At 46.4% G+C, this 23,895-nt stretch overlaps 2 protein-coding genes across 3 annotated transcripts; both read left to right on the forward strand.

The window, feature by feature from the left end:
• The first annotated feature begins 3,191 nt into the window (after nucleotides 1-3,191).
• On the forward strand, nucleotides 3,192-5,804 carry LOC142070004 (immunoglobulin alpha-2 heavy chain-like). The gene is made up of 4 exons (XM_075122892.1): nucleotides 3,192-3,462; nucleotides 4,272-4,583; nucleotides 4,956-5,078; nucleotides 5,354-5,804. The coding sequence occupies exons 1-4, from the start codon at nucleotides 3,246-3,248 to the stop codon at nucleotides 5,368-5,370; spliced, it is 669 nt and encodes a 222-aa protein (XP_074978993.1). The 5' UTR covers nucleotides 3,192-3,245; the 3' UTR covers nucleotides 5,371-5,804.
• Nucleotides 5,805-17,909: 12,105 nt separating this feature from the next.
• Nucleotides 17,910-22,542, forward strand: LOC142069934 (uncharacterized). Of its 2 annotated transcripts, XM_075122742.1 has the most exons (6): nucleotides 17,910-18,045; nucleotides 18,279-18,608; nucleotides 19,163-19,474; nucleotides 20,108-20,230; nucleotides 20,639-20,685; nucleotides 21,560-22,542. In XM_075122742.1, exons 1-6 carry the CDS (start codon nucleotides 18,009-18,011, stop codon nucleotides 21,653-21,655), a joined length of 945 nt encoding a protein of 314 aa, XP_074978843.1. In that variant the 5' UTR covers nucleotides 17,910-18,008; the 3' UTR covers nucleotides 21,656-22,542. The 2 variants fall into 2 exon arrangements, with proteins under 2 accessions (XP_074978843.1, XP_074978842.1); XM_075122741.1 differs by lacking the exons at nucleotides 20,639-20,685; nucleotides 21,560-22,542 and having other exon boundaries at nucleotides 20,108-20,424.
• Nucleotides 22,543-23,895: the final 1,353 nt, after the last annotated feature.

The following is a 23,895-nucleotide window of genomic DNA, read 5'->3' on the forward strand; positions in this document are numbered from 1 at the left end:
GAGAGCAGAAGCTGGCCCTGTCTATCCCACTTAGCAACTGTGTTTCTCTTGGTGGATGATACAACGAATGTGTTACACAGAACTTGTTACACACACATCTTCAACTATGGTAAGAGCTGTCCACTAAAGTCTGGAGAAGAAGTAATGGGCTTAATCTGCAGTAAGGGAAATTTAGGGTAGGTGTTAGGAAAAGCTTTGTAACTCTAAGGAGAGTTTGGCTCTGGAACAGGCGTCCAAGGGAGGTTGTGGAATCCCCGTCACAATAGAGGATTTTAAGAACAAGTTAGACAAACATGTCCAGGATGGTCCAGGTTTACTTGTCCAGATCCCTGTGCTGAGGCAGGACCTGGATGATTTTTCAAGGTTCCTTCCAGTCTGACATTTCTATGATTCTCCGAGTGCCAATCAAAAATGAATGACTAAGGGCCTGAATCTGATCTCATGTTACCCTGAGTACTGAAGCCAATGGGGCTGCAGGAAGGCCCAGATTTCCATTGTGACTTCAAACTGAGGTCTTGAATGAATGGTAACTTGAAGTCACTGAGGATGCTTTCAGCAAGACAACAGTATCTGGCTCTGGTTCCTTGGCCAACTTCCCCTGTGGGTAATTACAAGAGCTGGTCAGGAGTCTTTAGAAGAAACATTTCTTTATCAAAAAATACCCATTTGTTGAACTGAAGATTTGTTTTCCATAGGAAAAGCATCTGTTTTGATTAATTTTTTTACTTGATAAAAAGGTTTCAGAATTTCAGAATGAAACATTCTGGTTGTCCAGTTCAAAAAGACATCTTGCTTAGAAATATACACTAATTATAGTGGAAAAAAAATTACTTTTTCTTGGTCAAAAATGTATATGTTCAAAATTGGAAGGAAACATTTCAAAATTCTTAAAACAAAATGCTGCCTTTCACCCAAACCGAAAATGATTTTTGGTTGAAGAAATGATTTGAGATTTTGACTTTTTGTACCGACAGAGGAAAATGTTTCAGTCTCTTGAAATGAAATCCATTTTCTGCCCAGGCCTGGTAATTACAAGAGTGTAAAATTGCTCCTGTCGCTGCAGTTGGCTACATTGCGCCTTTCCACTTCCTGCCCTAAGGCACTGCGCAGGGCTGCTGTGGGGCTGTCAAACAGCTGCCCCGCTTCACCCCCACCGTATATGAAGAGATTTCTATTTACACTGTAAGGGCCCAATCCTGCATGGTGCTGAGGCACTTCCTGTGACTTGCTGGGCAACCGCAATGCTGAGTAAAGTCAAGGGGAGTGGTGGGTGTTCAGCTGCTGTTAGGTTCAGCTCCTACCTTCCATTCCCTAAAGCACTGTACATTGTAAAGCATGTTCGCTGGGAACCCTAGAGCAGTAAATAGGGCTTTGTACCATTGTCAGACCGTGTTACTGGGAGGGTGACAACAGGCCCTTACAGGAACTGAGCTGGGGAGACATTGTTCTTGAATAGCCTTATGATTTCTATGGTCTTATCTGTACCACCGCTGACAACCCCTTCACAGCGACCCTGGGGACCGGATTCTCATTTGCACTAAGCCCCTTTCCACCATGGTAACACACAGGGGCCTGGAAGTGGGTGTGAGTGTAATTTCTGCTCCTCTAAACTCCTCCTTACATTGGTGCAAAGGAGAGCTGTGTAATTGTGAATAATGCCCTTTGCTAGAAATCAGGCAGAATCTTGGCCAGTCCAGTCATCCTTTAAACACCTGCTTCCACTTAACATTGCCTCAGTCAGGGACTGTGGGATTTAGCCCAGGTCGCTCCCCAACCATGGGAGGGAGGACGGCAGGGGAGGGAAATGGAAGGAAAAAGGAAGATGGTCCCCATCATTAGAGAGCTGCCTGGAAGGGGTTTGTGACAGATCGATCCAGGGGAGCTGCAGCCAGCCAGAGCAGCCTCACAAGTGGGGTGCGGGCTACGGAGACATGGCCAAGGCACCCTGGGATTCTATTCTTTTTTGAGCCAATTGCTCTAATCACTAGCCCACATTGCCCTCTGTTGTCAGATGTTTCAGAAGGGACATTGACAGATGCACTTTACTTCTTTCTCCCTGCTTTGTGCAGCCAGACGCAGCTTTCTAAGCAGCCCCGTTCAGTTAATTTTAACCAGTTTATTGCTAGACTCAAGGGGTGGCGCTTAACTGCCATTGACTTCAGGAGGAGTGAGGCACCCAACCCCCTTAGCCAGGTTTGAAAATCCCACTAGGCACCTGTCTGCATTTATAGCCACCTACATACCTTTGAAAATCTGGCCCAAAGTCACTTTTGGAAATGGGACTAAGACTATTTTGAAAATCGTGTCTTATGTTGTCTTTTTTTCTCACACGTCAGAGCTTTCATGATCTGCAGTGCGGTTAACAGTCCTCCAAGACAAGACAAGACAACAACCGTTACATGTCTTCGTTGTGCCACCAAGAACTGTGCTACAATAAACCAAACATGGAAGGCTGGGGAGAGATTTACGTTGGGATTGTCAGAGGCCCTAAGTGGTTTAGGAGCATTTTCCTTTGAAAGTCAGTGCGGCTTGTGCTCCGAACTCATGTGGGTTTGTTTATTTACATCATCCATATTCTGGACATTTAATTATTCCAAATTATTATTTACATCCCTGTGCCACTAGACGGCAGAGAAAATCTACAAGAAATGCTGTAGCCTCTGCAGAGTCTTTAGCCCACCCATCACCACAGCACATCCTCCTCGGAGGTGTCCCTCACTGGAAATGACCAAGACACTGTACCCAGTCACTGCAGCAGTGCAGTCGGCGTCAGCCTTTGGGCCACTGGGTCAGGATTTCGTCCTACTATTTTTATGAACATGATCTTTGCCGAGTATCTGCTTTTATCTTCTTTAGGTAAAACTTCTGCATTAAGCTCTGGAATTGGGAAAACAGCCTTGACAGTAGGACACTAGAATTGAATACTCTATCTATGATATGTTTTGAAACTTTTGCTGGATATTAATTGCATTTCCATTCACTTGTATAAAGTTACAGACGCTTTTTAAGCATTTGGGATGCAGAGAATAACCATTATCAGATTAAGTAATTTCTTTTGCTGAGCTATCCATTCTATCTGTGGCAGTTGGAGACCTGGCGGACACTGACTAGAACAATATTTTATTTCTCCAGTGCTGGGAGTGCAGTTATTTCTGCACCAGACTCAGCGGATCCAGTTTGTTGAAGTTAGTGACAACGCAAAGATCCACTGTTCTTCCACAGAAAACTTGGAGGGAGGAAGTAACATGTTTTGGTATTTGAGAAGAGAAGGTGAGAAACCCACCTGCATTAAGAGCTGTTTGGATGATCAAAATGTAAGTAAATTTGCTTGCAAACATGAGACACACAGCTCGACACTGGAAATCAGCAACGTCCAAAAGACTGAGTCTGGCATTTACTACTGTGCATATAGATACAGCAGCTACCTGATTTTTGGGAATGGATCCACGCTGATTGTTGGAGGTAAGGAACCATAGCTTGTTTAAGGAGACTAATAACTGATTGACAAAGCATATTTCGTATTCCCATTAAAATGTGACAAGATACTATAGCTATTGATGAATGGTTCAAAGGAAAGCATGCTTTCAGCCAGACATATCAGCTAAACGTTGAATGCTCTGGGTATAGAAGGAATATAACAACATTTATAGTTGTAAAATATATGTGTAAAACCTGAAAGTGCCAAAATTGAAGTTTCTCTGTGACTGTTCAGGGCACCCAGGTTGGGACTATTGCTAACCAAAGAGTTATGTTTGCATGAAACAATATTTTGATTTAATGAAAAGTTTATAAAATTTATAAAATTGTTCGCAATTTTCCTTCTAGGTAGTGCAGCTACGTATTGCGCTCTATCCTAGTTCGGGGTTGTGTGGTGATTTAATATTTCCTTCTTCAATAGATTTGTTCCTTTGAATTCATGTCTTAGTGACAGATACGCAATGTTGTTGGAGCTGTGTTGGTCCCAGGATATGAGAGAGACAAGGTGGGTGAGGTAATAGCTTTTATTGGACCAACTTTGGTTGGTGAGAGAGACGAGCTTCCTTGCTGACACAGAGCTCTTCTTCAGATCTGGAAAATGACACTGAATACGTTTCCCAGACCTGAAGGAGAGCTCTGTGGCAGCTTGAAAGTTTGTCTTTCACCAACAGAAGTTGGTCCAATGAATGGTTTTACCTCACCCACCTTGTCTCTCTGAGTGAAAGATTAATACCTTTAATCAGACTGCAGCTCATTTGATCATCACATTGAATTCACCACCTCCGTTTGCTCAGACAGTTATACCAAGAGCAGCTGGGTGATGCTTCTGGTCCCATTTCCACATGGCAGTCAAGTCACTGGGACAGCAAATCTGGCTTGTGTGATCCATGGAGTGTCCAGCCCAGTCCATGTTTCCTGGAGTGTTTCGGGGGAGCTGCAGGAACAGGGACTGACGCGCTCATTGAAAGCAAAGGATGGATCTTTAACACTCATAAATCACATCAGCGTCCCCATGGACACCTGGACCAGTGGGAAGAATTTCACCTGTGAAGTCAAATTCAACTCTTCTGGCAACAGTGTGAAGACAAGTACCAGGTATCCTGCAGGTGAGTGATATGATGTTTGAGGCTAATGGAGACTCTGATGTTAAATCGGTGTCAAGTGGGCACAATCCGAGTTGCTTCTACGTAACTTTCCATCCCAGAAAGCTGGAATATTTTATGTCATAATTAAAAGTAGGCAGATGTGCAGATTATTTGGGGAAAGCTAAACTGAGACATTAAAAGGACCCCAAGACATTATAGCTCAGATTTCTAGAGCAGCTTTCACACAGATTGTACCTATAGAGCACTGCAAAGAATTAAATAATAACTATTGGGGAGAGGTGAATACAGAGCCGGGATTGGAAGTTAAAACCAGAGGGTTTAATGAAAAAGTTCAAAAAAGATTCTCACCTCCTGACCGTCCACTTGTGTCAGCTTCCTCCACAGCCCATCCCAGCGGGTGTGCGTCACAGACGGTGCGCTATGCCGTGGCCATGTTCCTGGGGGTGTTGCTGGTGTCCCTGAGCCTGGCCTGGAGTCACTGCTGTTCTAATCCAGGTAATCAGCACACTACAGTCCGTCCCAGGTGTGGAGACGTAGCAGCAGCCCTATTAATAGTGGGGCTGATTTCCCACAAAATAATTAAAAACAGTTCTCTCAGTTCCTTCTGTTTGTCCCCACTGAGCATTTATTCCTTCCTACATTAATGTAACGCAGCAACGCTTCGGTAGCGACGAGTGCTGTATTCAGCCAGGCGCGGTGCTTGGAACCGCCTGTGCATCTGATGCCTGAATATTCTATTTCTATCACTCATCATTTGCTTTATCACACAGGGCAAACTTCTGCCTGAAATAAGCAGGTTTAACTCCCATGGCTGGGCAAATTCCGTTGGGATGGAACCAGTGACGTAAATTACACAGCAGAGGCCTGGTTAGCCCATCAGTTATAAATGGACAACTCCCATTGAAGTGGCAGGATAATCTGGGCCTGGGTTTAAATTGATCAGAAAACAGCTGTAAGGGGTGAAGAAAAATTTTAATTTCCTCTAATGAGCCATTGACTGGGTCTTCAAAACGAATGAATTTAGGATGCAGATGGTTCCAATGCCCCAGTAATTCTGCTAAACCTCGATTTGGCCTTTTCTGACTCATATGGAAATTCAGCAAAAGAACGAAAGCCACAGACTCAGAGGATGTATTGGGTACATGAAAAACCGTCTCAATCCTAAACTCCTTTTTCAACCAACTGCTGGACTTTTAAAGGAAGATTCCCATGATCGTTTCAGTGCTGATGATGTGCACTGTTTGGAAAGTGGAATTTTAAATAAAGCTTAACAATCTGTTTTTAAATGTAACTGATTGTTGTGTCCAACTGCATCAAAGTTTGGCTAATTAACCTTGCGTGGAGGTGTCTAATGTTGCTGAATGTTGTCAAACAGGGTCAACCGCTTATGCCCAACTGGAGTTTGATTCAAGGAATCGCAACCAGAGCACAGAGCAGTGACCAGTGAAAGGGAAAAGGGGGAAATTGTAGCCCAGACGGGGATCCAAGCTGGACACTCACAGCTGTTTCACTGCTCATCTCAATGACAGGACCATCCTGTAAGGTGTTGACTTTCTGTAAAAGCTGTTAGTTTGTTTTTACTGCTTCTTACTGCTCTTCACTGCTGCTGCATGTGGCTCCGTTCCACACTGTATCTGAGATTAACCCACTTGCCCACCTGGCCTATACGGAGCAGGAAGTCACAAAAAGAACTAGACCCTTGAAGGTGGGAGATTTCCTAGTGTGATATGAAGGACATTGTCCTGCAGGTATCATGGCAACATTTTGGTGTGTTTCTGGACAAATTCCACCCCTCTGTGGGTGCAGAGGGTCCCAGACCGCAGGAGCAGTGCGGTGTCACTTCATAAAGGGGGGCGGGATTGCAGGAGCCTGCGTGTAACTTACGCGCTCCCTGTACGCCCCAGAGATTGGCTCTCTGCTCAGTGTGGCCCAAGGGAGAGGGATGGGGTTAGCAGGGAGTGAATCCACCACTACACCAACCCTCTAGACAACAGCCCCTGTGGAGCTGGGGCACAAGGGCCACAGAGTCCCTGCTCCAGCCCTGCTGTTGGGGTAGCAGCCGTGGAGTGGCTCCACCGCCGTTCTGGGACCTGTGAAGGAGACGATTCTTCCCCTCTTCCGCCCTAGAGATCCCAAACTCAGTTCCACAGGCTGGGCACTGGTAAGAGGAGGTGGGGCTCAGGGCCTGCCTTACTCACACAGGCAGTCGCCGTGAACTCAGCTACTCTCATGTCTAAGCCGAGCCCTTGGTGGTTTTGAAAGGGGAGGTGGGAGGTTGATACCCTCGAGAAATTGAATCTCCCCTGGACTGGGCTTGGGACTCAGGTGTGTTACCGGTCACAAAAGCTGGACCAGAAAAACCCAGATGCAGAACCAGCCTTGGCCCCCTGACATGCACAGCAGGTGGAAGGGGCAGAACCAGACAGAAGTGACACTTTCCAGCTGGGTGGAGGCTGCTTTTGGATAAAAGCGCTAAATAAAAAAAACCTTAATAATAATTAACGTTTTTTGTTCTACAAATAAAAGCACACAACTCATATTTTAATATCAGTAGTCTTACCTTTCTAATGTGATGGATGTGCCCTCTCTCCCTCGATCCACCAGCCCCCGAGCTGGGACTGGGAAGGAGGGGGGTCTCTCCCCGGCAGCCGCAGCCCTGGAGCTGGGGAAAGTCACCTCTTTCTCTGGCCGCTGCAGCCCTGCACGTCCCAAATTCCCCCACCCCCTCTTCTCACCCTACTGCCCCCTCCCATCTATCCCCTAATCCCCACAAGGCCACCACCTCACCTTACATGTGCGTCTTCTCCAGGGTCCAGGCACCTAATTAGTGGAGCCTCGCCTGCATGGCAGCACTAATTAGGTGGGTGGCCCTTCATTTTTGTGTGCGGCTGCCCAGGCATGCACCTTGGAAGGAACTATCCGCGGACCACCTGAATGGAGCTCGCGGTCCACTGATGGTCTGCGAACCACAGTTTGAGAACCTCTGCTCTACTCCATACTCATTCTTACAGTCTTTGGGCCAGATTCTGCTCTCCCTGACCCTGGTGTACACCCAGGAGAACTCTGCTGAAGGCAGTGGAGTTACTCTGGGTTTACAGGGGGTCACTGAGAGTAGTAGGTGGCCCTTTGTATTTCATTTGGGGCCAGGCGATGAACCTCTCACTCCCCCTGGGGAGCCATTATTCACAGCAGGGGTCCCACTGAAGTTCCAGGGACTGCTCACATCTGTAACTTCTCACCCGTGTGGGCACAGGTGTTACAGTCTGACCCTTACTATCTATAGTCTGTTACTGGAGGTCTAACCAGCCCTGTGGTTCACCACGAGTGACAGTAAAAATGTGAAAACACAGGCCTGACTGTGATCTAAGTACTGACCCCAAAGCCGCAGCAAAGCCGCCGAGGGTCAGTGCTTGGACGGGAAACCTCCTCCAGTGCAGGACGTAGCTTAACAAACTGAGCAGGTAACTCTATCGCCCTCAATCAGCAGCAACTGCCCATCCTGCTGAAAGGGAGTGTGAGGGGTGTTCACCCCCACTAGACCAGAAGGAGTTCATGAGGCTGAGAAGGGGCCACTTAAAGGGATAGGCTCCAGCTGAGGGGAACTAGGTGGCCTAAATGAGCCCTGAATGATGATGAGCAGGAGCAGGCAGGGCTGGTATAAAGCCAGGAACCTGGCAGCAGAGAAGGGCTGCAGTGAGGAAGGCTACAGTCACTCTCTGGGCATGAGAGAGGGAAAGGAGGAAGCCCAGGGCAGAGGAGAAACCCTGGGGACCCAGGCCCCGAAGGAAGGATTTACCTCGGAGGGTGGTGGAGCAAAAGCCTGAGAGAGGCGGAGTAGGAAAGGAATCGGGGAAGCCCCAGCAAGGCGGGACGTTGCAGACCTTAGCTGCTGACTCAAGAGTCCCTGAACTGGAACCAGGAGCAGAGGACAGGCCGAGGTTCCCCTCCCAGCCACTGGGGAAATGGCACTGTCAGGGCAGTGGGTTTGGTGATTCCCTGGGACAGTTTGTCCTGTGGCCCTTTGATACCCTGGCAGGGGGGAAACACCCAGTGACTTGGCCAGAGGGCCAAGGCCTGAAGAGGGAGCAGTCAAGCCAGAAAGAGGAAAGTGCAGAGTCCAGAAGAGCGAGTGGGGCTGCGGCAAGAATGAGATGACAGAAGGGGTATTGGAGCCAGAAGGAGCTAATCCCATGAGCAGCCAGGAGGAGGTGCCCTTCCTGGAATACCTAAGGAAACTGCTTTTCTGACTTCTTGTTAGCCAGTGTGGTGAAACAGAAGTTTTGTTGCTTGTTTGGTATATCTTATGGGAGAATAGCCACCAGTTTTGGGGGGTGTATCTGCCCTATTTCTCAGCAGTTTGTCCTGTATTTGGTATTCTCAGTTGTGGCCCATTGAGGCACGGTTACATATACATTGCAATATTACACCATCCCTAACCTGCAGCCCCCTCTGGTGTAGAACCCAGCAGTTCTTTTTTATATCAACAACCCTACGCAACACTTCCGCTAGAAGAGCAGAGAAGAATAAATTTACATGAAACCTCAGAAAATTCAGGAGGCAAAGTGTAGGGTTGGACATTGGCCAGGACACTGGCTCTAGTCCCCTGTTGTTAATGCAGTTTACCTGTGGGATCTGCCTGATAGGTATTTGATTCCCTCTTTGCACAGCTCTCCCTGTTGGATGAAACAAAGGGATAGTTATAGGGCTGTGTGATGAGTGGCTGTGTTCATAGCAGTCAGAGTTATGACTGAATTACGTCTGATGGGGCACTTTCTCCAGAGCAAAATCAACAGCTGGATGAGGAGAAGGATGAAAATACAGGGCAGCTCAGCATGGAACACAATCCTACAATCTCCTGCAGAGAGAAGAGATGCTGAGTATAGAAAACACCTATCAAAACATGGGCTTCTGATCTCTGCATCCCATGCAACTTCATGGGCAAAGGGAGATGTTCCCCGAAGCTCCGCACCTGTTGTTCCATGCTCTGTGGAGGTGGTTCTCAACCAGGGGTACACAAACCTCTGGGGGTACGCAGAGGTCTTCCGGGGGTACATCAACTCCTCTAGATATTTGCCTAATTTTACAACAGACTACATAAAAAGCACTACCGAAGTCTAACAAACTAACAAGCACTACAAACTAAAATTTCAGACAGCCCATGACTTGTTCATACTGCTTTCTATACAATACACTGAAATATAAGTACAATATTTATAATTTATCATTCTATGGTAAAAGTGAGCAAGTCAGCAATTGTTCAGTAATAGTGAGCTGTGACACTTTTCTATATTTGTCTGATTGTGTAAGCAAGTAGCTTTTAAGTGAGGTGCAACTTGGGGGGAACACGAGACAAATCAGGTTCCTGAGAGGGGTACAGTGGTCTGGAAAGGTTGAGAGCTGCTGCCCTGCTGTATATGGAGGGAGAGGGAAGTGCGAAGACAGGGAAGAGGGATGATTTAGTTGGGGTTGGTCCCGCTTTGAGCAGGGGGGGACTAGATGACCTCCTGAGGTCTCTTCCAACCCTAATCTTCTATGATTCTATGACCTTGCAAAAGGATCTCTCATTGTTATTCTATCTCTCTCCTTTCCCTCCCCCCCCCCCCCAATAACTCCACTAATGAGTGGATCATTGAGTTTCGTGGTCAGATTCTAGGTGGTTCCCTTTTTCCCAGAACAGGTTTGCTGCAAATGTCGAGGCAATTTAAGAAATTAAAGGGCCTTTCGGAAGGCTGGACACACCCGTCTGTGCCACCTGGAATTCGCTTTGTTCTTAAAGGGTTTGTCTATACAAAATTTTGGCCCTGTAATATTTCCGGCACAGCTTCTCCTGATTCATGAACTGAAATAACCGGTGCTGGTGTAAGGCCCCTTTACACAGTATAACTACATCCACGCGGAGGCTTTTACTGGCATAGCCATGTTAGCAACAATTCACACCACGGCTCAACAGAGTTACCTGATAAGAGTGTAGACCAGCCCTAATCCTTCCGGCCTGCACTGGACATTGTTCCATGGAGCCATTTCAGCCTCAGACCTCCTGCTCCCGTGATGGCTGCAATAGAATCAGGTTATTTAAAGGGGGTGGCACAGAATCCTAGAAGTCAGAGATGGAGACGACCCTGTTACACTGGGTGCCCCCTAACTACCCCCGGCCACTGCAGGATTGTTCCCTATGTTATAATCACGAGTACTTTGTCCAGACCCCTTGATAGGGGCTTCTAACCCTGCCCCTCAGCATCTCTTCCACTATTTGTTAGATCTCGCTGTCAGGAAGCTATTCCTGCCATTCATCCTGCTGTTCCCTCTGTTGATTTCCTTCCCGATGCTCCTAGTTCTTCCCCTTTGGCTCACCCCAAGTGACCCTTTTGTATCCTTGCTGTGCTCGCATGGAGGGGAAGGTTCAGGCTGCTTGACCAGAAAGCCATTTCTCACCACTGGGAGGGTTGAAAAATGAAGGTTTTCAGGAGGGCTGGGGGTGGGAAAGGTGGGTGATGGGGGAGTGACTGTACTTGTCTTCCCCACAACTCAAGCACCCTCTCAATGGTTTCCAAAACCTCTCCTCACTCCCATTGGTTATCATTCACCTGAGCCATCCCGTCTGATTCTGTCTATTCCTCCAGCCTGCAGTAGATGTCACTGACCCACGGTGAGGGATGTAGCATAAATACCCAGGAAGGCAGGTTAGATCGGATGATACGATACTGGACCTGTTTCCCTGGAGACTGTAGCACTGATGCTTCTCCCCGTACTGCTCTCCTTGGCCCTACAAGTGCAGATCATCTCCTGGTTCCACATCTCAGAAGGGATTGTCATTAGGCTCCAAACACTAAAGACTCCATTCTTATCTATGGCTCCAGCACCCATCTGACCTTCAGACGCCTCCTCACCCATGTCCCAGAGAACTGCACTCCAGGGAGGAGAGAAAGCAGAGAGCAGGCAGAGCAGAGGAATGATGGGGGGAAGCTCAGCATCCTCCAGGGCTGAGGGCACCAGGTTGGAAAGTCTCGGCTCGAAGGCATCTAAAAGAGAGTTGAGTCACAGGAGAGTTCGGAAAGAGAGTTTACCGATAGCTGAGCTAGTCCATACCCAGCTCCTACCCCTACCCCAGCCAGTGCAGCATGTTTTAAATGTCTACGACAGCTGGAATAGGCAAAGCCTATGTCTTACACTCCGGCACATCCACTTTCGGAGACTCCCCAGATCCGTCGCTGCTCGGAAGTTTGTCCTGATATGATCTTTGTGGATTATTTACTGAGTTTCGACAGCGTGTTTGGTACAGTACGAAATGCAATGGAAGAACTGCTCAATCTGGTGGTGAGGACACCAGACTGGGAGTCAGGAGCCCTGAGATCTATGCCCAGCCCAGCTCTGCCTTGTTACGTGACCTTGGAGACAAGTTCACTTCCCCCTGTCTGTGCCTCAGTTTCTCCAACTGTAAAATTAGGGAAATGATACTTACCTCCATATGATATTTAGTCCCCTTTGCAAGGCGCTTTGAGATCTACCTAGAAAAAGCCTGATAGAGGAACCATTCTTACTTAGATATAACAGTCAGGCTAAATTTTCTGATTATGTTCATCTCATTAGTCCGAGTTACAGCCTCTAGTAGTGCCTGAAATAATTCCTTGCCTTCCCTTTGATGTGCACACTCTGGAATAATTGCGACCAATGTGGCTCAAATAGATCTAGATCTCACTCGTCGTACACTGAATTATTATATGCAACTCAGACTGTGCTGCTTGAGGCAATGAATATTCCCCTGTATGAACACGTGGGTGGAATCATTTCATGCCGCTTGGTGAATTCCTGGAAAAGAACCTGATTAATATTAAAGTCTTAATAGGATAGCAGGGCAGCTGAAACATACCCATGTCCTAGGCTTGACAGTTTCAGTAGGAAACATCAGCAAGTGTGACTATCAAATCTGATTCCTAATGTAACATCCCAACTAGACGGCAGGGAAATCATAACACCTAGCACTGACATGGTGCTTTTCATCCATAGACCTCCAAGTGCTTTCACCCAGGAGAGTCATTATCCCCATTATAGAGATGAGGAATTGGAGATGCAGAGAAATAAAAGGTTGGATTTTCCAAATATTCCAGCTTTTCAAAATCTGGTTTTTGGTTGGGGTGTTTTAAAAATCTGGCCATGTCTGTAGACATCTAAATGGGAGCTGTTGGGTCTTGGTGTCTTTTGAAAATCTCACCCTAAGTGCCCAGTGACTCAGGAACAAAACCCAGGTCTCCTAATTCCCCACTCGATGGCCTGGGTCACTGCCTGGAACATGGTGCCTTTTCCCACAAATACCTAAGGCTTAACGCTGAAATGGCAATCAGTCACAACCTAGCATTGCGATATCATTATTTTGGCCCATTGGAAACTCACCTGTGACAGTTAGTCTGGTCCCATTCCCAAAGTTCGGATGTGTATATATACAGCAAGGCCACAGTAATGCACCCCAGAGTCACTTCTTTGTACTCTACTGATAATCAGAGAAAATGTGTTTGCCGGAATGTTCACTTGACTGGAGTATTTGCCATTTGAAGGTTGACGCGGAGAACTCTCGTAAATCCATTGTAAACTCGGATGTTCCTTGTACCACAGAACTCTCCGTACTTTACGGAATGGCTACTGTCCAGCTGTGCAGTCTGCCCAGAGGTCAGCCGCACCTGTGCTGGGCTTTGCTGGATTTGTCTCCCTTCTTCCGAGGCAACCACTATACAGAGGAAGAAAGGAGTGGGTTAATACAAGGAGTGGGTTAATACAGTGAGCACTGGACAAGGCTGGACTTTGTCAATACGCTACACAGAGCAGGTGATCAAAGAATAACAAAAAGGTACTTCTCCGTTAAAGATTCATTGTAACTTTTCTCTATTTCTAGCCAATATTTTTGTTAGGTTTCATGCAGCCTGTGCTGGAATTAATGAAAAGTAACAACAAAAGCAAACCTCGGCGTTTAGAACCAATGGGTAGAGAGATTTCCAGTTCCCTGCCTTCATCACCTGTGTGCATTCCCACTTGAGTTGACCCAAATCAATGGTAACAAACTTTTTACTAAATTGTACATGGGAGAGTCTTTTTTAGCAACTTGTATTTCAAATTCTCTTTTTGATCCTTCTGCAGAAAAATACGTCAGCCCCTATGTAATGCATCAGCATGAAGGAAAAGTAGATTTTGCACCCCAATCGAGAATATTAACCAGAAACTATTGTCAAGGTGTTCGTATCTGGCATTCAGGTTGTTTTAATGTAAAAGATTTCATCACCTCTCTTCAGATTTCAACTGATGAACTAAGAGATGTGAATTCCTCTCTCAGCAGGTAGATATTAGCACCCTTTGGAACTGCAGAAGGTCCTCGTGCAGAAAGTTAATAGTTTTTAGTATGGTGGAAAATAAGCATGAAATAAATCAGGATAAAATACTTACTGTGCAAACAGACTAGCATCATCTCAACTATCTGGTGAGACATCTTGTGCCTTTCTTCAGTAAAGAATAGGTGATGTCTGTCTGTCTCACAACACCTGCTAGCTGTAGCTCACGAAAGCTTATGCTCAAATAAATTTGTTAGCCTCTAAGGTGCCACAAGTACTCCTTTTCTTTTTTTAAATTTCAGGGGGTTTTCCTGGTCCTGCTTGCTGTCTGTGGGGAAGTGTGAAATCTGGGCCTAGCAGAAGTCGGTCTGGAAAGAGACAGCCGAGATCAAGGTGGGGTGAGTTGTGCAACTCTCTTTTAAGGAGCAGCCTGCTTTGTCTCTCTCTGGTTTGGGTTCCTTTTTCTTATCATTCTGGATTCGAAGGACTGGGGGTGGGATCCTCTGGCAAAGGAATTGATGGGGTTAGAATATGAAAGTATGGTGGAGTCACCCCACTTTGGGACAATTTGGAGCAAAACCTCCTTTTAGGACACTTATTTCAGATTTGTGCATAATGCACGTTCCATAGTGTAATGTACAAAATTGCTTACAGAGAGAACAAAGTGAAATGCCGACTAAGAGATTCTAAATCCATCCCTTCTAAATCCATCTTTTCTAAACAGTTTTCAGCCACGTAATCTGGAACATGGTTCTCTGAGCAGCCTGTCTTTACCTGGAAATTAAGGGTGAGAGTTGCAAACCTCCATGACCCCTGCAGTGGCTGCTCCTGGCAGGTGAGGCTGGGCCTGGCTCCTAGGCACGGGCCTTGCAACTTGACCGATGTGATCAGAGCCCTCCTCAGGTTTGGCACATCTGTCCCTCCGTTTCCATCTATAGAGCAGCAGAGGAGCCAAACCTGAGCGGCACTGTGATCACGTGGACTAGATGCCAATGCCGGGAGCTGGACCCAGCCCCACGGGGCAGGAGGTGCCTCTGCAGTGTGAGTGCAGGGTGGTCTTGCTGTCCAACCCTCCACGTGCTCCCTGCGCCCTCCTTTTCTTATGGTGGTTTTCCGGTACCTCTGCCTGAAGTTTATTGTCAATTGCCAGGATAAAATTGTAGGCCTAACTGTAGCAGAAATCCTGATTAATTTAGGAGCCAGGTGTCATTTTCAAAAGTGATCTAGGTTTCCAAGTGGTAATCTAAGTCCTGCTGACTTTCAGTGGTATCTAAGCTCACGAGAACCAGATTTCAAGATATTTAGGTGCTTAAAGGTGTAGCTGGGTGCCTAGGTGCAAAATCAATGGGAGTTAGACAGCGAAGTCATTGGACACATTTTCAAACACGTCCTAAGATTATTGCCCCCAGTCCCCCTTAACTAGTACAAATTCCTTTTACACTTGATCTTCTTCTGTACAAGTCTATTAAAAGTCAAGACAAAGTGACTGTAATAGTTTTGATTTTATTTCTACATTATGTTTTATAAATACAAATTGAAACCGATCTTAGAAACCCACAGGCGACAGGACAAAGAGTCATGTTTGCTACAAAGGGCCAATCGTTTAAAAATAGATCAGAACTGGCTGCTCGGAAAGCTGCACTTGCCGCTGTGGTCAGTTTCAGCCCACTTATTTTGCCACTTTTCTTTTGTTTGTTCCGCTACCAAAGCACTTGGGCGGTTTGTTTTTTTAGGTCTCACTCCCTGCGTTCGGTTACCAAGGAAGTGTAAACTGCTCCCCCCAATTCCTCTGCAGCCAGGGGACGGTTAGAGCAAAGCTAAAGCAGAACAGTCCATGAAATAACTGCAAAAACTGGAATTTACCTTTCAGCAGTGTGAAAGAAAGTAAATGTTACAGCACAAACCAAAGACATTGAGAAAATAGATCAGTCACTAATTATCCGCTGTGCAGTGTTGCCTAGTGGATAGAGCACTGGACAGTGACGTGGGTTCTATTCCCAGCTCTTCTGCTGGGTTATCTTGGGTAAGTCACTTCCCCGCTCTGTGCCTCAGTTTCCCCATCTGTAAAATGGGGATAATATTACTGACCTCCTTTGTAAAGTGCTTTGGGATCTACTCATGATGTGCCTGGAATTATTATCATAAAGAGGAGCCAAAGAATAGGCACAAGTATGAAAGCCACCCCAATTCTGGCTTCAAGACTAAGCTTGATAAGTTTATGGAGGGGATGGTATGACGGGATAGCCTAATTTTGGCAATTAATTGATCTTTGACTATTAGCGGTAAATATGCCCAATGGCTTGTGATGGGATGTTAGATAGGGTGGGATCTGAGTTACTACAGAGAATTCTTTCCTGGGTGTCTGACTGGTGAGTCTTGTGCACATGCTCAGGGTTTAGCTGATTGCCATATTTGGGGTCGGGAAGGAATTTTTCTCCAGGGCAGACTGGCAGAGGCCCTGGGGGTTTTTTGCCTTCCTCTGCAGCGTGGGGCAGGGGTCACTTGCTGGAGGATTCTCTGCACCTTGAAGTCTTTAAGCCACGAGTTGAGGACTTCAATAGCTCAGACATAGGTCAGGTGTTTGTTACAGGAGTGGGTGGGTGAGATTCTGTGGCTTGCAATGTGCAGGGGGTCAGACTAGATGATCATAATGGTCCCTTCGGACTTTAAAGTCTATGTTTAATCATGGTGTATTGTGCTGCATGAAGTGTTTGCAATACACCCACGATGCACTTTACAGCCCCACAAACTCTGGGCTGACAAGGCCAGACCCTGCGTTCCTTGTGCATCCAGCACTATTCCACTCAAATCAATAAGAGTTTGGGGTGTGCAAAAATGCAGGAGCAGGAATTGCACAGTTCGGAGGCAGGTGAGAAAGCTTGAGCTGTTCTGGAGTCTGGAAATCCAGCCACAGGGATTTCCTGGTCTCATTTCTCAAGCAAGCCACTGTGAGCATTCAGGATTCACTTAGAACTCCAAGGGCCAGATTCTCAACTTGTGTAAATCAGCATCAGTTCATTGCCTTCGATGGATCGTTGCTGATTTACACCAGCTGAGAATCTGGTCCTAAATTACCGTTCAGTGTCATGTTGTCAAGCAATAAGGCTCAGCGGGGGTAAAATACTAAGGCAGCAGGGAGAAGCCCGTTTCTCAGCTGTTCATCACCCGCGGCTGGGGCCACACTTCCAGAAGAGCCCAGCTCCCATTTAGGGGACGTCTACACTGCAGCTGGGGGAGTAGTGGCTCAATGTAGTGCATTGAAAGATAGCGGTGTGGCCACGGCGGCCCAGGTGGCAGCTCGGGCTGACGTCCCAAGTTCAATTCTGCCCGACCTCCTGGACACGAACTCGTAGAGTTGGCCCGAGCCACGGCCCACGCCGCTGTGGCCACTCTGCTATTTTCACCACACTAGCTAGACCAGAGCTAGCGCTTGTCTGTCTACCCGGGCTGGGAACTACCCTGCCAGCTGCAGTGCAGACGCACCCTTCGGCACCTCAATAAGGACCAGATTTGTACAAGTGCTCGGCTCGTTAGACGCCCATTGGAGGCTCATCTCTTGGGAATCCAGCCACAAGTGTGCCAGTGGGGGCTGCTGGGGGATGAGCACAGTTGAAAATTGTGCCGTTTGTTAAGTGTCTATATGGGAGCTGGGCTCTTTAAAAATCTGGCCGCAATGGGGGGTGCTGATCCCTTGGGAAAATCATTTGCAATAGGCAGCAGGGTACAATGCGGTCTACAGAATCGCACCTTTAGCCAGTGTCATATACAGCAGTCTGACCCCATAGAAAGCCCTGGTACCTGCTGTCTCCGCACTAGACATGGTTCTGTGTTGAACTATCTCATGCATATTCTACATTGTGCCACATCCTAATGGTTATTTCGTTCTTCTGAATTGTTCTAATATAAGCATATTTGAATCAAATGCAGCAACAGCTGACAAGAAATAGATTGTCCCCAAAGGGTTCTTTAAGAAGCCTCGGTGAAAAGCATCTATCACCACAGCACAACCCCCTCAGCAGTTCCGACCAGGATGTTGGACCCTTTGCACTTGAGCAGCTTACCAGACAGAAACTCTTAGATTTCATCGTTCAGGATATTGTTTGTAACAATCATGCTGTTCACCAAATATCTGCTTTTCTCTTTGCTGGGTAAAGCTTTTGCTTTAGTCATACCATTAAGCTTTAGAATTGAAAAAGGAACCTTTTCAATAAGGCTTTCATGATGTCTGATAGCTTAGGATCGCTCTTCCATTTACTTTTGCACAATGTAATCTTGTTGCATTTGTGCTTTTGTTTTAATTCTGAACAATTCAGTTTATTTTGTGCAGATCGTGACTGGCTGAAAATTGACTCTAACAACACACCCTCTTTTATTTCTGCAGTGGTAGAAGTGCAGTTATTTTTGCACCAACTTGAGTCGTTCCTGTTTGTGAACATTAATGATACAGCGAAGATCCAGTGCTCTTCCAAAGAACAATTTTTAGCAGGAAGTATAACAGCTCAGTGGTACAGGAGACGGGAAGGTGAGGCCCCCATGTTAATTAAGAGATGCTCAGATAATCAAAATGTAAATAAAGTTGCTTGCATATCGGAAGGACACAACTTGACACTGGAAATCTACAATGCCCAACGGAATGACTCGGGGGTTTATTACTGTACCAGTTCCTACATCATCTTGACTTTTGGCAATGGATCCACCCTGATTGTTGGAGGTAAGGAAATAGAACTGAATGGTTAGAAATGAAATATAATGTCAATGCAGACATAGTTCATGTGCATGTTAAAATGTTAAAAGCTGGTGTGATAGTTTATCAAAGATTGAATTGTTAGAAGACAGACTGTCTGAATCCAAAAGAAGTGAGTAAACTTTGGTTGCTGAAAGAACAGAAAAATATATTTTGCACAAATAAAATATGCAAATAGTGAAAATGAACTCTTGAAGATTTTCTGTCTTCTTCCTGTTCAGGGCACAAGCTGGGAATATTTTAAACCTTAGAGCCATGTTCAAATGACACAATACTTTGCAATTAGGAAATGTTCTTAGGACTGCATCAGTTCCTAAAATAGCACAAAGTTTCCCTTCTGCTAAGTGCAAATATGTGTTTAGTTTGGTCTGGATATCATTTCATTTTTCAGTTTCTTCATATTTTTCTATTGTACAACACATTTATCCTTTGAGTTACTTTCATCTTCTACGATTAACCCCCTAAATCAAACTGCTGCTCAGCTGAGCATCACACTGAGCTCTGTGCTTTCTCCTGCTCAGACAGTTACACCAGCAGCAGTTGGGTGCTGACTCTGGCTCCATCTCCCCACGGCCTCCTCTCCCCCAGGATGGCTGATCTGGCTTGCATGGTCCACGGAGTTTCCAACCCAGTCCAAATTTCCTGGAGTTTTTCTGGGGATCTGCAGGAACAGGGTCTGATGCATTCGCTGAAAGCAAAGGATGGCTCCTTTGTGTTCATAAATCACATCAGCGTCCCCATGGACACCTGGACCAGTGGGAAGAATTTCACCTGTGATGTTAAATTCAACTCTTCTGGCACGAGCGTTAAGAAAATTGCCCAGTATATTGAAGGTGAGTGATTTTACATTAGCTTCTGGGAGTAGAGGGGAGTCAGATAGATAGTCCAGTGAGGTCCTGGTCCATGACTGGGATTCCGAGGCGCTATGATGATTATGACGGTAATTAGATGTTCAAAGTGCCTGTGGTCCGAGCTTCTTTAATGTAATTTGCAATTAGAGAAAGTTGTGAAGTGTTTGCTAATATGTAGGAGCAGGCGGATCTGCAGAGAATTTTGGGAAAGGAGGAAAGGGGAATTGCAGTGCTCACAGACAGTGATTTTCAATAGAAATTGTCACGCCAACCATAGCTATAAGCACCCTACCAAGTTAAATAATGACTAGTATCAGAGGGAGAAGGGAACAGAGGCACTTAGGTGCAGAGAGCTGTTTCGTGGAGAGGGGTGAAGACAGCTACAGGGAGGATTTTGTAGATGGCAGAAGGTGCAGAGAAGATTCTGATTACAGGGGAAATCATTGGCCTAATGAAAAGGGCACAACAGAGGGAGAAAAGTGCTGAAGGCTCCTGTCGTCTCACTCCTCGAGGGTTAAGGCCCGTGGTGAAATGGGGTCAGGAGGGAAGAGCTGGATATGGTGGCATCACGATCCTCTTGGCTTGAGTCAGCCACTTACTTGTGTCTGTTTTTAGCTTCCTCCACAGCCCCTGCCAGGGAGTGCTCACATTACATTGTGCCCCTTGCGGCTGGAGCTGGTCTGCTGCTGCTGGTGGTGTCTCTGAGCCTCGTCTGGACCCTCTGCCCTTCTGCACTAGGTAATAAACACAGCCCAGCCCAGACACTCCCCCACGGAGAGAAATCCTGCTCCCCTGCTTGCTACTGGGGACTGCAACTGTCCTGTCCAACATATGAACACGCTGCAAATGTCACAACTGCCAGCACTGATCTCCGAATGTTTGTTTTCTGAAACTTGAATGTCCTGTGAGAACGGCTTTGTTCTTAGTGACAAAGGGAGCGATGTAGAAAGGCTTCTCCTGCCCCTGGCCCGGGCACCTTGTCTACAGCTCACAAAGAGCACTAGCCTTTCTGACGAGCCTCACTCCATTTGCCATGCATGGAGGTGCCCTGCGCACCCACAGCTCGGATGCACCATTAGTCAGTGAACTGCAGCTGGGGGGTGACCGTGGAAGAGGAACTTTGACTGTTGTCTTTGTTTGTTCCAGGATTCCAGCCCAGGGTCTCAGCACCCCCAGCTTCCGAGGAGCCCCAGGTACGGCTCTTTACAGACTGTCTCTGTCTAAATCAATGTGTGCAGTGTTTGTTGTAGCCGTGTTGGTCCCATATTAGAGAGACAAGGTGGGTGAAGTAATAACTTTTATTGGACCAACTACTCTTTGGTGAGGAAGACACGCTTTCGAGCTTACACAGAGCCCCTCTTAAGATCAAGAACATGTACTCAGAGTGTCAGTTTCTCTCAGCCATTTCTAGTCCCTCAATCCAACTTCATAGATTTCATACGTAAACAGATTGATCTTGAAGCGAAGGTGAATGTGAGATCTAGCTGTTGGAGTAGCAGAAGGGGAGCAAGGAGCTTTAATGCTACCTCTGGTACCAGTTTACTGTGGGATAGTGGGCAAGTCACTTACTGCTCTGTGACTCAGTTTCCCCATGTGCAAAAAATAGATAAGAAGATTAACTGCCCAAGAATGATGAGAACTTTAATGTTCTATTGTTACTGACCATACTCTTTACAGGGTTTTTGTGTGCAGCTGGGAACATTTTTGACATTTAAAGATAAAGAGCGATAAGAAATTATATTTGTTAGGCGCATGAAGATTTTCCAGTGCAAGGTGCTGTGGGCCTGATCCAAAGCTCCCTGACTTCAATAGGAGACTGTCCATTTATATGGGGTTTGGATCTGGCAAAATATGATCAGCAGGTGAGTTCTTAAAGACAGAATCCAGTGACGGTTTTGTACACACACAATTTAGAGGACAAGCAGGAGAATCCAAGATAAGAGGGAATTTTCCACAAGGCTAAACTCGCTTGTATGTTCAGTTATGTCAAGCTTGATCTCAGCTCAGTCTGATCACCTCCTTCATTTTGCAAGGCGGTGGCTAATTTTTCTAACTGTTGCCAAACAGGGTGGAATCTTATACGCTCATCTGGATTTTGATTCACGGAATCACAACGGGCGCACGATGCAGCGACCGGCCAGAGGGAAATGTGTAAAACCCTGAACTGTCAAGTGCAGGGAAATCCACATGTGGGAACCGATGGCTGGTTCTCTGCTGATTGGACATAGCAGCTGGAAGAAGCCTCTGTTTGTCTCCATCTCCTTTCTTTTTGTATTTTTTCCACTTCTCTGTTTAGAATAAAAAGCTCAGAAGATCCCCACAGGGTCCAGCCTCATCAGGTGGGAAATCTCCTTTTGGGGTATAAAGGCATCATGGTGTAGATGACTTTACACATCACTTTTGTATTAGATTGGAAGCTCTTTGGGGCAGGGAGTGTCTCTTTGTCTTATGTTTTGTGCAACGTCTAGCACAGAGAGGCTCTGGTCCATAACTGGGGCTCCTGGGTGCTATGGTAATACAATCATCATCATCATCATCATCATCCTCCCTCTCTCTGCAGAGGGACATGGACACAGCTGAACGGCTGCAGCTTCCCTGCACAAAGAGTGAGGCTAGATGGCAGAAGCCAGCAGAGGGGACGTGCAGCCCCTGTCTACGCCACAGCTCCCAACTCCCCTGATCCTCAGCAGGCGCATGCTCCCTTTGCAGTAAGGTTACATGGACGTGCCGTGGGATTGGGAAGGGGAAGGATGGATGCGGGAGGAGCTGGGAGGGATGAGAATCTCTTCCCAGGCCACGGCGGGAGCTGCTACTCCAGTGCTTCCTCTGCAGGCTGCTGCTTTCCCCCATGGGCGAGATTCACAGAGCCCCATGGGCCAGCCCCTCTGCGCCATCTAACGAGAACAACACGTTATCGGTGACTGGAGCTCTCCTAGGCCCTGAGCCTGCACGCGCTGCCTGTTTACATCACAACTTGTTGTTCAAGCTGTCATTCGAACTGTCACTCATTAAAAACAGACGGCAACCCCACTAGTGATGTTTGTTTTGCCTCTTTTACCTGTTCAATGCATCAATCTCACTTTGTTGTATAATAAGAACGGTGACCTCTTAAATTCTTTGGGCCCAATTCTGCTCTGGTTTACAGCAGTGTAAATCTGTAGGAGCTCTGTTGCACTCACTGGAGTTACTCCAAATTTATTCCGGTGTCTCTGAGAGCAGAATCTGGCCCTTTCTATCTAACTTAGCATCTGCGTTTCTTTTGATGGATGCTACAACCAATGTGTTACAGAGAACCGATGAAGTGAGCTGTAGCTCACAAAAGTTTATGCTCAAAAAAATTGGTTAGTCTCTAAGGTGCCACAAGGCCTCCTGGTCTTTTGGCGGATACAGACTAACACGGCTGCTCCTCTGAAACGGAACGTGTTGCACGCACACCTTCAAAATATGGTGGATGGTGATCATTTCCACTAAAGGCAGGACAAGTTGTGGGCTTAATCTGCAGCAAGGGAGATTTAGGTGAAATGGTAGGGAAAACTTTCTGACTCTCAGGGGAGTTCAGCTCTGGAACTGGCTTCCAAGGGAGGTTGTGGAATCCCCATCACTGGCGGTTTTAAAGAACAGGTTGAACAAACACCTATCAGGCATGGCCTAGCTTTACTTGTCCAGATCCCTGTGCTGAGGCAGGACCTTGATGACTTGTCAACTTCCCCTACAGCCTGACATGTGTCTGTTTCTCTGAGTGCCAATAAAAAATGAATGGCTAAGGGCCTGAATCTGATCTCAGGTTACTCTGAGGAGTTAACCTAACAGGGCTGCAGGAGGGCCCTGATTTCCACTGAGCCTTCAAATTGAGGTCTTGAATGAATGGTGACTTGAAGTCACTGAGGATGCTTTCAGCAAGATGAGAGCAGCTGGCTCTGGTTCCTTGGCCAACTTCCCATTTGGGTTATTACAAGAGCTGGTCAGGTCTTTAGAAGGACCAATTCTTTGTCAGAAAACTCATTTGTTGAAATGTATTTGTTGAAATGGAGATTTTTTTTTCAATGGGAAAAGGGTCAGCTTTGATGAATGTTTTGACTTTACAAAAAGTTTCAAAATTGAAAAATGAACCAATCTGGTTCTCCAGTTCAAAATGACGCCTTGCTTAGAAGTTTAAGCTACTGATTAAATAAAATGTAACCTGGTCAAAATTTCATATGGTGAAATTTGAAAGGAAACATTTCAAAATTCTTAAAACAAAACACTTCCTTTCATCCAAACCGACGATTATTTTTGGTTCCAGGAAAATTTTTGAGATTTTGATTATTCCATCCTAGTTAGTGAGAGGAAAAGTTTTCAGGATCTTGAAAATTTGTGTGGGGTGGGAAATCCATTTTCTGCCCAGCCCTGGTAATTACATTTGT

The sequence above is a fragment of the Caretta caretta genome, chromosome 24 (genome assembly GCF_965140235.1).
Source record: "Caretta caretta isolate rCarCar2 chromosome 24, rCarCar1.hap1, whole genome shotgun sequence".
Classification (NCBI taxonomy): Eukaryota; Metazoa; Chordata; order Testudines; family Cheloniidae; genus Caretta; species Caretta caretta.